This window comes from Artemia franciscana, chromosome 6, assembly GCF_032884065.1.
Source record: "Artemia franciscana chromosome 6, ASM3288406v1, whole genome shotgun sequence".
NCBI lineage: Eukaryota > Metazoa > Arthropoda > Branchiopoda > Anostraca > Artemiidae > Artemia > Artemia franciscana.
In genome coordinates, this window is record NC_088868.1 from 38,270,288 (window position 1) to 38,283,987 (window position 13,700).

The following is a 13,700-nucleotide window of genomic DNA, read 5'->3' on the forward strand; positions in this document are numbered from 1 at the left end:
CAATAACCATTATTAAATGTAAACACTGTTCAAAGTTTGTAACTTGCAGCCCCTCCCCCAGTGATTGTGGGGGAGTAAGTCATCCCCAAAGACATAGTTATTATGGTTTTTGACTATGCTGAACAAAATGGCTATCTCAAAATTTTGATCCGTTGACTTTGGGAAAAAAATGAGCGTGGGAGGGGGCCTAGATGCCCTCCAATTTTTTTGGTCACTTGCAAAGGGCACTAGAACTTTCCATTTCTGTTAGAATGAGCCCTCTTGCGACATTCTAGGATTACTTGGTCGATACGATGACCCCTGGGGAAAAAAAAACAAAACAAAAAAACAAACAAATAAACACGCACCCGTGATTTGTCTTCTGGCAAAAAATACAAAATTCCACGTTTTTGTAGATAGGAGCTTGAAACTTCTACAGTAGGGTTCCTACCCAATTCCTTAACGATGCCACTCATTATTTCCGCCTGAGTAAATACATTCAATGTCACCTTCTTTCATGTATCCTATTTCTTAGATACAACTTTCTAAAACTACAAATAGAATTTTCCTCCGCTTTGTTTAGTTCCAAGAAAATGATTATATATTGGCTGAAATATTTGATATGATATATTTCTTCCTTTTGATATGAATATATTTCTTGATAATGAAAAATCTTTTAAGTTTGAAGTGTAAAAGTCAAGTCTTCAGCTTTTGAATTCGTCAGTTATAATGTCAATAAAATAGTTGTTTCTAACGTTGTAACATTCTAAGCAATGTTAATTCAAGTTATTGAAAATATTATCGCATAAGAAAAAGTAATGGTCCTAGAGTCCCTTTTCTGGATTGATCTTTGAAAAACTAATGTGTAATAGAGAAAGACTTTAATATCAACAATAATAATTGCAATATTAAATTGGTATAAAGCACCTCATTTCAAAAACGATTCTTCTCTGTCATTATTCTTTATTTCCATTATTACATCCGCACAAATAACAGTTCAAATCCAATCCTTCTTCTACAGGTGATTCCACTTCTGAACTATCTCCTTTCCCTGTTTTTTCTTTTTGTTGTTTCTTTTGTTTATTTTTCTTTTGTTTATTTTTCTTTTGTTTCTTTTTTTGTTTATTTTCTCTTTTTACTTCTTTCGAATCTGCGCCCTCATATTCTTCTTCTACTTCTTCTTCTTCCTCTTCAGAACTATCTCCATGACCTTTTTTTTGCTTCCTATTTTTCTTTTTTTGTTTTCTTTCTGTCCTCCCTTTATATGCTTCTTCACCCTCCAACTCTTCCTCTTCTAATGATTCTACTTCAGAACTTTCTCCTTTCATTTTTTTGATTTCCTTTTCTTGTTTCTTTCCCCTTCTCTCTTCTTTTGGATCTGCACCCTCTGATCCTTCTCTTGCTGATAGTTCCACTTCAGAATTATATTTGACTGGTGGTTCTAGTTTCGAAGCTTCTCTTTTCCACCTGTAACCATTGCTATAAGGGTTGTATGATGGTTTGCCATATTTAAATGAAGGCTGTTGGCTAGAATAGCCATAAAATTGGTGGTACTTTGTTTCAGCATCTAGTAGTACTACTTCGGTCACTATGACAGCAACGCCAACAGCAAAAAGAAAGATCTAAGAAAAAGCTAACATTATTCTAGTAGAATTCTTTAATATGGCTTTTTTGTGAGATAATAATTTATATTTTCGATAAAACATATAATTATGTTTTCATTATATTAATGATGATGTTATCAAGCTATATTAATGATATTATCAAATCATATTAATAATGTAACATCATTTTATATAAACGATGTTATCTTTTAGTGGACATCATTTAAGATTCTGGCTAAATAGTACTTTGTTATGCAAATATTATAGAGAGTCTCTTTTTCTTGATTTTGTTTTGAAATTAACCAGTTTTTGAATTTAACAGAGCATGAGAAAACTATAGCAAAAAACAGTAAGTAAGATCGTGGGGTGGGTGAATTTTATGTGTTTTGTGGGGTTTGAGCATATCGAATGGATAAAGCTAAATTTATTACTCTGGAGGTTGATTTGTTTTCTAAAAAAAATTTGCAAGCCATTGTCAACAATAACGTTCTTGATGAACATGTAAATATTATTTTCAATATATTTTCTTCCTGACCAAAAAGTATAGAGTGTTTTACACTTTTGTTAGTGTTGTTTAATAAAGAAAACAATTTAAGACAATTTTATTATTTGACTAGTGAACTGCTGAGAACTGGTAATATAAGTGTTGCAGGAATTGTTTTGTGTTTTTTTTGGTTTAAAACTTTCTTTGGGGTATGATAATACTTATTTTATAATAATTTCATCCTTAACAAAAAAAATAAGGCATTCAATGATGATTGGATTTCAAAAACAAGAAAAATATTTAAGGTTACTTTGTTATTTAACCGGTGAATTAGATATTTCCAGGGTCTCTAATCTTCCCCTCTTAGTAACTTCATTATGGATGCATAAAAATAAAAGTTGATGAAAAATTTTTGGAAGAAGTTAATAGATTGGAGGATGGATCAACTACTAATAAATCTGAAGAAGTGGCTGATATTTTCAATACTTATTTTGTAATTATAAGAGAGAAAATTGTTTCCTCTGTAATGAACCAGTTTTATTCACACGTTGATAAACATTTTTCTTCGTACCTTCAATCTTTTCAAATAAATTTAATTTCTCTTGCACCTATCTCTCAGTATGAAATAACGAAAACAGTTTTTGATGTAAATCCTTGTAATTCAGCAGGAACAGATGGGTTTACTTCTATAATTGTTAAGGAAACGTTGTCTGCATTAGTTTTTAATTAGGCTTACAGCATATAAATAATTTTTCATTGAAACGAGTTTTTCCATCTGATTTTAAAAAAGCGAAAATAATTAGACTTAACAAAGGTAACTCTCGTGATAAATCATCCAACTACAACTCTATTTTGATTTTATCAGTTTCTTCAAAAATATTTGAGAAAGCGATTAATAAAAGGTTATGTGATTTTCATAAATCGTCTAATTTCTTCACAAATTCCCAATCTGGGTGTTATGGTTTAACACGAAGTTTGAAACATTATTTGCCCTACTCTAATTTAATATAATATAAATTAATTTCGTGTGCTTTTTCTTTTCTCAATAGTATTTTTTGGGTTAAAAATAAACGATGAACATGATGAATGCAAAACATGAGCGGTGGTCTGTACTGTGTTTGTAAATATTTATAGCTATCAATGTAGTTTTACTTCGTCTGTTCTACTGATCTGTTAGTCTATTTTATTATACTAATTTTATGGCACTTGGTATTAATCAAGTGACATATAGCGATTGCAAATTCTGTCGGTCTGTCTGTTCCGCTTTTGTTCGTTTAGGCACTTCCAGATAATCTAGGACGATGAAATATGGCAGGCGTATCAGGGACCAGACGCAATTAAATTATAAATAGTCTTTTTCCCCGATTCGACCATCTGGGGGGGGGGGTGTCGGTTATTTTGGAAAAATTAGAAAAATGAGGTGTTTTTAACTTACGAACAGGGGATCAGATTTTAATGAAATTTGACAGTTAAATGGATATCAAGTGTCAGAGCTGTCATTTTAAATCCCAAAAAGATCCGATGACATTGGGAAGAGTTGGAGGGGGGAACCTAAAATCTTGGAAAACGCTTAGAGTGGAGGGACCAGGATGAAACTTGGTAGAAAAAATAAACACGAGTCCTAGATACGAGATTGACATAAATGGAACGGATCCCCTCTTTTTGGGAGAGTTGAGGGGAGGGTTAATTATGAAAAATTAGAAAAACGAGGTATTTTTAACTTGCTAAGAAGTGATGGATCTTAATGAAATTTCCTATTTAGAAGGACTCGTAGCTCAGACGTCTTATTTTAAATTCCGACCGGATCCAGTGTCATTGGGGGGAGTGGGGGGCTGGAAATCTTAGAAAACACTTAGAGTGGAGAAATCAGGATGGAACTTGATGGGAAGAATAATCACAAGTCCAAGAACGTGACTGACATAACCGGACCAAATCAACTCTCTTTGGGGGAGTTGGGGGGGGGTAATTTGGAAAAATTAGAAAAATGAGGAATTTGTAACTTACGAACGGGTGATCACATCTTAATGGAATTGGATATTTAGAAGGATCTTGTGCTTCAGAGCTCTTATTTTAAATTCCGACCAGATCTGGTGACATTAGGGGGAGTTGTAGGGGGAAACTGGAAATCTTGGAAAACATGAAAATTGAGGATCTTTATCTTACAAATGGGTGATCGGATCTTAATGAAACTTGATATATTTATTTATTTATTTTCATTATTCCCTCAAAAAATGAGGAGTACGCCACAATATAATATAAAGAAAAGACAAATGATAACACTTACAATCAAAACCTATCAAATATTGATCAAACACTTAAAAAGACAGGGAAAAAAGATACAAAAACACTTGCTAAATAGTTTAGCCTATAAATTATCAAGAGCCAGAACTGTTACAAAAAAAACGGAAATAAATTGTGGTCTAAAAGGTTAATTTTCGCCTTATCTTCAAATATTTTATATTTTTTCTTTATACAGACTACAGGATCCTTCACTTTAAGCCTTAAAACAATCTCAGTGTTACTAAAAGAAAGGGGGAAACCAAGTTAAAATTTACAAAATTTAAAATAAGAAACTTTGTTGGGCGAAAGATCAGAAGGTCTGAAATTACGGAAGAGGAGGGACGGGAACAATACGTGAGGCAGAGCAACGGCGCTATACATACGACCAAGGACGTCCCGACGGTAAAGACCCCGAAATCGAATTAAAAGACCAAATGCCTTGCGTACTTTCATCTGAAAATGCTGAACCATGACTGGTTTAAAATCTCTTGTCGAAGCAGCATAAGGTAATCCCAAATAAGTGACTACTGGCGACGACTGAAAAATAACACCATTGCCGCAATCGAGAGTCGCCAACAATTTACAACAAAAAATTGACTTAAACAATTAATTAAAGTATTAAAATTAGAAACAAGACTAGACTTGAACCGGCTTAGAGGGATAATGTCATCAGCATATGCAATGTAAGACAGATTTCGAGATAATGAAACAAAAGAGCAGGAAAGAAAATTAAGGGCAGTAGCTAAACATGAATTGAATATATAAGGAGAAATAATTCCTCCTTGTCTAATTCCTCTACCCACTTGAATTAATTTGGACTGAGATGAAGAGGAACTCAGACAAATGCGGATCTTTAATCCAGAATACCAAGAGCAAAGGACTCGAATGACAGCTAAGGGGCAATCGAGCATGGATTAAAGCGAGCAGTGCCGATGCATGAGAAATGTTATCAAAGGCCCCTTTGATATCAATTAAAAGGGCGTATAGCGGTTGACCAGAGATTCTCGCTTCTTCATTAACTTTGCTGAAAGATGCATGGACGTGGTCACATCCCAAACTTCTCTTCAAAACAATTTGATTAGAACCAGTGTCAAGAATTTCAAGAAGATCCTTCAAACACAACTCAAACACTTTCCCAATCATAGAACCCCTAGTAATTGGCCTCCAGGAACTACAAGATGACAAGTCTTTTTTCCCGCTCTTAGGAATAGGCGTTACTATGCCAATATAGAATGACGATGGTACTAAACCAGTAATAAGTAAAAGGTTGAAAAATGCCAGTAGAGTAATAAGAAAACGAGAAGAAGAAAGTTTGAGGTGATTAGCAAATACGCCATCATGATCCTTAGCCGACTGCGCCTTTAACGTTTTGATTGCTCCACGTAACATATCCTAAGAAATCTTGGAATCAGTTGAAAAATTCTTCAACCTTTTGTCTAATTGCAACACAACACTGTTAGAATCGTGCGAAGTCGACAACTTAGAAAAGTAATTTTCCCACTCTTTTAGCGATGGTGTGGAATTAGTATCAGGCATGTTAGTCCGCCTATTGCCTCGGAGAACGTTTCAAAGGAGATTCTTGTCCTTGTCGTTATCAATGTTGGAAGAAGTTTCTTCTATGACCAGGTTATTATGACGACGGAGCTCCGCTTGGAATTTGGCCTTTCTCTTTTTCATTAGCAAAAAAGCTGAATGCGAGTCTTTAGGCTTACCAAGCGCCCGCCATTCCCAATACGCTTGTTTTGCCGCCTTATTAGAATTTACCAAAAAAGGATTGAGGCTCCAAAAAGGTTTCTGTGCGCCCAGTCTTATCATATTAGTAGGAAAAACTGCCGCAGCACCATACTTTAAGCAATGGATTAATTCAAAATAAAGACAATTAATAGTCAAAGAAGGATTACTGTCCATTGAATCCAAACAATCAGGAATAAAAACTTTATCAATTAAAGTCCCAACTCCTTCTTGGTAAAGCGGTTTAAAATTTAGATTCCAATCAACCCGATCAAAAAATTTAGGGAGCTTATTATCAGAAAAACGAACTGGGGAAGGACGAGAAGCAAATCTTATGTCTTAGATGCTCCATTCTCAATTCGAATCGAATCTGGGGACAAAGGGGGCTGGAAGGGGAAAACTGAAATCTTGGAAGCTAGAAATCTTGGAAAACGCTTAGAGTGAAGAGATCGGGATAAAACTTGATGGGAACAACAAGCACAGGTTTGAGATACGTGATTGACATAATAGGAACAGATCCGCTTTCTTTTGGGGAGTTGGGAAGATTTCCAGTGCTTTGGCGAGTTCGGTGTTTTTGGACGTGCTAGGATGATGAGAATTGGTAGGCGTGCCAGGTACCTTCACAAATTGGCTTGATAACAGTCGTTCTCCCGATTCGACCATCTGGGGGCCTAGAGGGAGAGAAAAAATTTAAAGAAATGAGGTATTTTTGACTTACGAACGGGTGATCGTATCTTAATGATATTTGATATTTAGAAGAACCTTGTGTCTCAGAGCTCTTATTCTAAATCCCGACTGTATCCGGTGATATAGGAAGAGTTTGAGGAAGAAACGGAAAATCTTAGAAAGCACTTTGAGAGAAGAAATTGAGATGAAACTTGTAGGGAAGAATAAGTGCAAGTCCTAGATAAGTGATTGACATAATTGGACTGAACCCACTCTTTCTGGGGGAGTAGGGGGGGCATTGATTCAAAATAATTAGAAAAGTTGGGGTATTTTTAACTTCAGAATGGGTAACTATGTCTTAATGAAATTTTATATTTAGAAGGAATCCATTTCTCAGAGCTCTTATTTTAAATCCCGACCAGATCTGGTAACATTGGGGGGAGTTGGAGGGGGAAACTAGAAATCTTGGAAACGCTTAGAGCGGAGAGATCTGGATGAAATTTGGTGGGTAGAATAAGCAAATGTTGTAGATACATGATTGATGTAACTGGACTGGATCAGCTCTCTTTGGGGAAGTTAGGGGGTCCAGTGCTTTGGCGAGTTCGGTGCTTCTGGACGTGCTAGGAGGACGAAAATTGGTAGGCTCGTCAGGGACCTGCAAAGAGTTATTTGATAAGGCCCTTTTCCCCGATTCAACCATCAAGGGGGCTGAAGGGAGAAGAAAAATTATAAAAAATGAGGCATTTTTACTCCCGAGTAAATTTTGATATTTAGAAGGACCTCCTGTCTCAGAGCTCTTATTTTAAATCCCAACCAGCAGTAAGCCACTGATTTTCCTTTTAAATCATTCTATTGATTCTCAGAATTTTGCTAGAGTTCATACTATATACGCTCTTGACTCTTGGCTCTTCCGACCTCGTCACAGGTGCCTTATGAGCTCTTAGCCCTTTTTCTTTGTTATATTCGCTTTTTTGTGCTTGCTATTGTTGAGTTACGTGTACTTTTGTTTTGCTTTGTTTATTAATTTTTCTCTGTACTCCACTGTTTATACTTTTGTATGTTTTGGGTTATAAATATTATTATTATTATATACTTTCAGTTTCTCCATAATTTACTTTTGTGGTCAATTCTTTTCAGACTTAATCACGACATTAAGAAATTACCACCATATTACCTTAATCAATGTTTGTTCTTCCAATCACAAGATTTACATAATTATAGCACTTGACTGTCTATATTGACAAGTATTGTGCTGAGAATTCTAAATTTGCTCTGTTTGTGTCGATAGCGCAGAACTGGGATGCTCCCGAGGATCTTATTGATAAAATTACTTCTATCCAATTAAAAAAAAAGGATCTTAAATTTAACTTAGTTCAACATTATCTTTGATTTAGCGTCTGTCTAATAAGATAATATTATTAGCATGCTTTGTTGCTCTGCTCAATCGTAGGGCTCTCGGCTATCTTCTACTGTTATTATACACTTAATAATGTTGAAGTTTGATTGTTTTTATGAATTTTGGGCTAGCTGCTATTTTCATATTACTGTTCTGGTATTTTATCTTTGCTGTCGGTTTTATCTTTGTACTATAGTAGTATTTGTTATGTTATTGTTGTCTAGGCCTAGTTTTTCAAGATTTTCTCAGCATGGGCCTGTGTCACATATATACTTGTATATTTGAATAATAAAAATAGTGAACTTGATTGAACGAACTTGAATAATGATTAGAACCTCAGAAAAAGAGTAACAACAGCAGTCAAATATGGGCCGTTGTATATGTATCAAAGCTGTAAATTAAGGAATTCTGAGGTTACTGTTAATGAGTTTGGTGTCTAGAAATTATATTTTAACGGAATATCTTTGGAATTGGACTTTATCTTGAATAGTCCTAATTTTCGTCAGGTATAGCCAATGAAAATGCCAAATATGCCATTTTTCTGATTTATCTGCTTTTTCTCCTATCTGGGGAACAAATAGAAATGTCACGATTGACAACACATTCCAAACCGTTTGAATATGTTTGGCTCGGATACGTTTCACGTATCCAAACCAGAAGCCCAAGGACTTTGAATACAAAAAAAAACACCAAAGGTGGTGATGAGACATTTGACCAGCTGTCTTGTTCCAACAGGTGACCCATGTGCATGTTTTTTGGGCCTATCCACATCGAGCATATCTACAGTTACGCCACCTGCTCCTTCACTATCTCTAAATCTGGTGGAAAACGACATTATCAAAAGACTTTTGGAAATATTCTATTCAAAGAGTTTGCCCGGTCGCTTATGACACTTTAGAGTCTACAACTTAGCAGCACTCGATCGGACTTGATATTAGTCTAACAGTGGATACGATGGGTAAAACACATTTAAAGACATTTGTGGAGGGGATGAAAACGACATTTAGCCTTTACCGTTTGATTACCAATTTTCGCAACAATTGTTTGTTTTTTCCCCAGGGGTGATCGTATTGACCCAGTGGTCTTAAAGTGTCGCAAGAGGAATCATTCTAACGAAAATTAAATTTTCTACTGTCCTTTTCAAGTGACCAAACAAACTGGAGGGCACCTAGGCCTTCTCCCACGCTCATTTTTTTCCCAAAGTCACCAGGTCCAAATTCTGAGATAGCAATTTTATAGTCAAAAAGCTAATAACTATGTCTTCAGGGACGACTTACTCCCCCCACAGTCCCTATAAGAGGGGCTGCAAGTTACAAACTGTGACCAGTGTTTAAATAAAGTAATGGTTATTGGGAAGTGTACAGACGTTTTCAGGGGGAGGAGGTTATGCGGAGGGAACAGACCATTGAAGAATTTGTCATGGGGGAAGAGAATTTCCATGAAGAGGACTCAGGATTTTCTAGCATAAAAAAAAAAACAATTAAAAAAATAAATATGAAAAAAAATTTCAACTGAAAGTAAGGAGCAGCATTAAAACCTAAAACAAACAGAAATTATAACACATATGAGGGGCTCACCTCCTTCTAATACTTCACTCTTTACGCTAAAGTATTTATAGTAATTACAACTATTTATTCTACGACCTTTGTGATTCAAGGGTCATTCTTAAAGAATTTGGACAAAATTTTAGCTTTAGTGTAAAGAGCGATGTATTGAAGAGGTGGCAAACTTCCTCATTTACTTAATAAAAATATACGAATATAGATGTTCATTACCTAAGTTAACTCGTAGGTTATGTATATTTTTTCTTATAAAAAAGTTCGTAAAAAATTAAACGTTCTAGTTACCTTTTTAAGTAACCAAAGAATTGGAGGTTAACTAGGCTTCCTCCCCTGCTCCTGTTTTCTTAAAACCGTCCGATAAAAACTATGAGAAAGCCATTTAGCCAAAAAAATTAATATGCAAATTTCGTTTTAATTATTCATGTGGGGAGAGCCAAAATCAAAACATGCATTAATTAAAAAATGTTCAGAAATTAAATAAAAAAAACAAGTTTTCTTTTACTGAAAGTAAGAAGAGAAAGAAAGTTTAAGAAAGTTTGGCTGTTCCCTCCTATACGCCCCGCTCTTTACGCTAATTTTTTTACTGTTTTAAAAAGTAGATGTGAGAGAAAGAGTCATATTTTAGCGTAAAGTTGAGGAGGGAACAGTCCTTTTCAAATACGGAGTAATTTCTGTTCGTTTAAAGTTTCAATGTCGCTCCTTACTTTCAGTAAAAAAAAACTTGTTTTTTTATTTAAATGCGTAATGTGCCTAGACCAAAAGTATAAGCAAGAAAGAAACATCATTTGTCTATTTTTGTCAAGTGAGGAGAAACATTTTCCTCAGAATGTTAGACTTCTATAAAATTTCAAAATAAGCACATTGATATAAACTTAAACATTTTGTAGAAAAATCAAGGGTAATTTGAACAAAAACGAACGTATTATCATTTTTGGTGTTAATTTAATAGGTAACGAAAATTTTTGATCTGAAAGGTCAAAATTTTGATTCTACACGAATTTTATTGACTTTTACGTTTCAATTTTGAATCTTGATCCATAGCATAAAATATTTAATTGATAAAAAGATGGTCTCACAAAGAAAATAGAAGACAATAGGTATTAATTGCTTACATATTTCATTGTTGACTCTCAGTATGAAGTTATCGCTGCAAAGATTAAAACCCACTGATGCATCCTATAAAAATTCAGCTTTAAATATAGGTACAACATCTTAGAATTACATTACTAATGTTGGTAGATGAGTTTATGGGCGTGGTTTTTGACAAAAGAAAAAACCCTAGTCAGTGGATTAATTAATCAACTTCAAATAACAATAAATCACTACATGAAAATAAAAGCGATGTCAGTGACTTAGCAAATATTTAGGCATATATCAGGCTAATATTTGTATCCCTCTTTGCAACAGTCACTGACTAAGACAGTGAGAAAGGTAACGGGCTTACGGAAAAGAAAACTGGCAATTAAGGTAAAAAAAAAAGAAAGGAAACAGAAATGTTCCAGATAAAACAATTACCTACTTTTTAGTTATCTTAACTTCAAAAAGCTCTCCCTGTCACTTTCACTTAAACACTCTCACAAATCGTCTCTTACTGAGACAATTCTTACAGACATTAATAGTGAAGCTTAGCTATTAAGTATAAATCCCTCCTATTACCATTTAGAATTCTTTAGGACAAGAGAAAAAAGATATCCAGCTCCTTTAAAATAGTATAAATATTTCATTTATTTGTGCACAACAAAGTTAATACTGTAGAAACTTCATATTCTATTATTTGGCACAAAATGAGATAAAACATAAATAAATTAATCAATCAATTTAATACTAAAAGAAAAAGCTATTACAAACGTGAAACAGTTATTAAGCCCAAGAGTGTTTCCTTGTAATTGGCCTATACGGCCCATGGTAATGGGCCGTATAGGCTAATATACGGCCAATATACCATATAGGCCAATATACCTCAATACAGGTCAGTGACCCAATAATAAATCAATTCTTTCGATTTACGAATAAAACAAGTTCTATTAGTAAGATCCACAACTAAATTTTTATTTACTTCTGCGATACACTTTTAATGTTAGAAGGACAACCAGCTTTCCCTCAATATTTAGAACAGTTATTTTGTATTTAATGGTAAAAATACAAAACCGCAAAACAACAATGATTGAGACCTAAAAAGTTTAAACAGATCGGGATGGAGGAAGAGCGGACGTTGCTGTTTTGGCCTCAAATGGGTTGGTGTTGTGGAGAGTTGTTAGTACTAATAATAGTATTATCTTTGTTACAGGTCAGTATGGTCTAGGCCTCCTCTTTGCTTGTAAGCACATATTAATTAGAATATCTCTTGTTGAACAAGGTTAATAATCTCAGATTGAAGGCAAAATCGAGATAATTTTATATAGTAAAACGCCATCTATGCTAGGTTTAAAAAGGTCAATATTGAGATTCCTTAAATAAGGGGATCGACAGAAATATATACTCTCTGTAGATTTAATCTCTGACAAAAGTTTTAACAATATTAGTTTTGCGTTTTTTATTTTTTCCATCAAATGTTAAGTAAGTTTTATAAACACGGAGGAAAAGCTAACGGTCTTGCTAAGGTCAAAAGCATTTTTCTGAAAGTAAATGGAGATCTGGATGTTGGATTGTACTAATATAACTATCTTCAATCTTAAATTGAAAGTGCTGATTTACTGCTGGGTCACTGACCTGTGTTTGAGGTTTATATATTGTATCATTGTGTGCCAAATAATAAACCTTGCGAGTTTCTACACTAGTAGCTAGGTCGTATACAAATAAATTAAATGTTTATGTTATTTTGTGCCAGGCAGTTATCTTTTTTCTCCTATCCCAAAGAACTGTAATTGGTAATAGGAGGGGTGTTTTCTTATTAGCTAAGTTCCATTATTAATGTCTGTTAGAATAGTCTAGGTAAGAGACGATTTGAGAAAATGAATAAGTGAATTTGACAGGAAAACTTTTTGAAACTAAAAAAATAAATAAAAATTAATGCAGGTAATCAGGTAATCGTTTTATATATAACCTATAATTCCGCTTTTTTTCTTACTATTTTCTTAACCGGTCTTTTATTTTTCGTAAATATTCTACATTATAGAAAATTATTATATTCTATATAAAATTCTGTATTCTACGTTATAATTTGATTTTTATTTTTTTAAGTTCCATTATTCTTAAGCCGGTTTTTCTTCCTTAAGCCTTTTCTTTCTTTTTTTTCTTACTTTCGATTTTTTCTGTTTTGTTTTTTCTCTTTCTCTTTTCTTTCGATTTTTCTTTCTTTTTAAAGAGTGAAAGACAAGTTTTTTTTAACCCCTCTCCTTTCTCGCTGTCAAGAGTCTGTGATTTTACCAAAAAGATATACTAATGTCAGGCTAATGAATGCCTAAATTCTTCGTTAAGTCAGTAAAAACTTCTATTTTACCATGTAGGGGATTTTTTATCGTCTCAAATTGAATAATTTACACACTGAGTGGGTTGATTTCGTCAAAACCACATCTATCGGCTCATCTTCCCGGATTTGGCTATGTAATTTTTAAGATGCTTTACTTATATATAAAGCTGAATTTTTATAGGATGCTTCAGTTGGGTTTTAATTTTTGCAGGAATCATTTACATGCTGAGAGTTCACAATGAAATACGTAAGTATTTATTAACTATTGATTTCCATTGTCTTTGTGACACAACTTATTCATCACCTAAACCTTTCATTTCATGGATTATTTGTCAACATTGGCAATTAAAAATTGACAGAATTCGGAGAGAAACAAAACTTTGACCTTTCAAATCGAAGGTTTTCGTTACATATTAAATTTACACCTTGAAAGGTATAATATCTTCTTTTTTTATAATTACACATCATTGTTCTACTAGTTAAATTTAAAGCAAGCTTAAATTTATATTAGTATGCTATACTTTAAAGTTTAAATAAAGTTTACAGTTCTGAAAATTATTTTCTTCTCACTTGACAAAAATAGACTTAC

At 33.8% G+C, this 13,700-nt stretch overlaps 1 protein-coding gene across 1 annotated transcript; it reads right to left on the reverse strand.

The window, feature by feature from the left end:
• Nucleotides 1-845: 845 nt before the first annotated feature.
• Nucleotides 846-10,943, reverse strand: LOC136028391 (cilia- and flagella-associated protein 251-like). The gene is made up of 2 exons (XM_065706204.1): nt 10,815-10,943; nt 846-1,601 (listed from the first exon to the last, which is right to left on the reverse strand). The coding sequence occupies exons 1-2, from the start codon at nt 10,821-10,823 to the stop codon at nt 936-938; spliced, it is 675 nt and encodes a 224-aa protein (XP_065562276.1). The 5' UTR covers nt 10,824-10,943; the 3' UTR covers nt 846-935.
• Between the last annotated feature and the right edge of the window lie 2,757 nt (nt 10,944-13,700).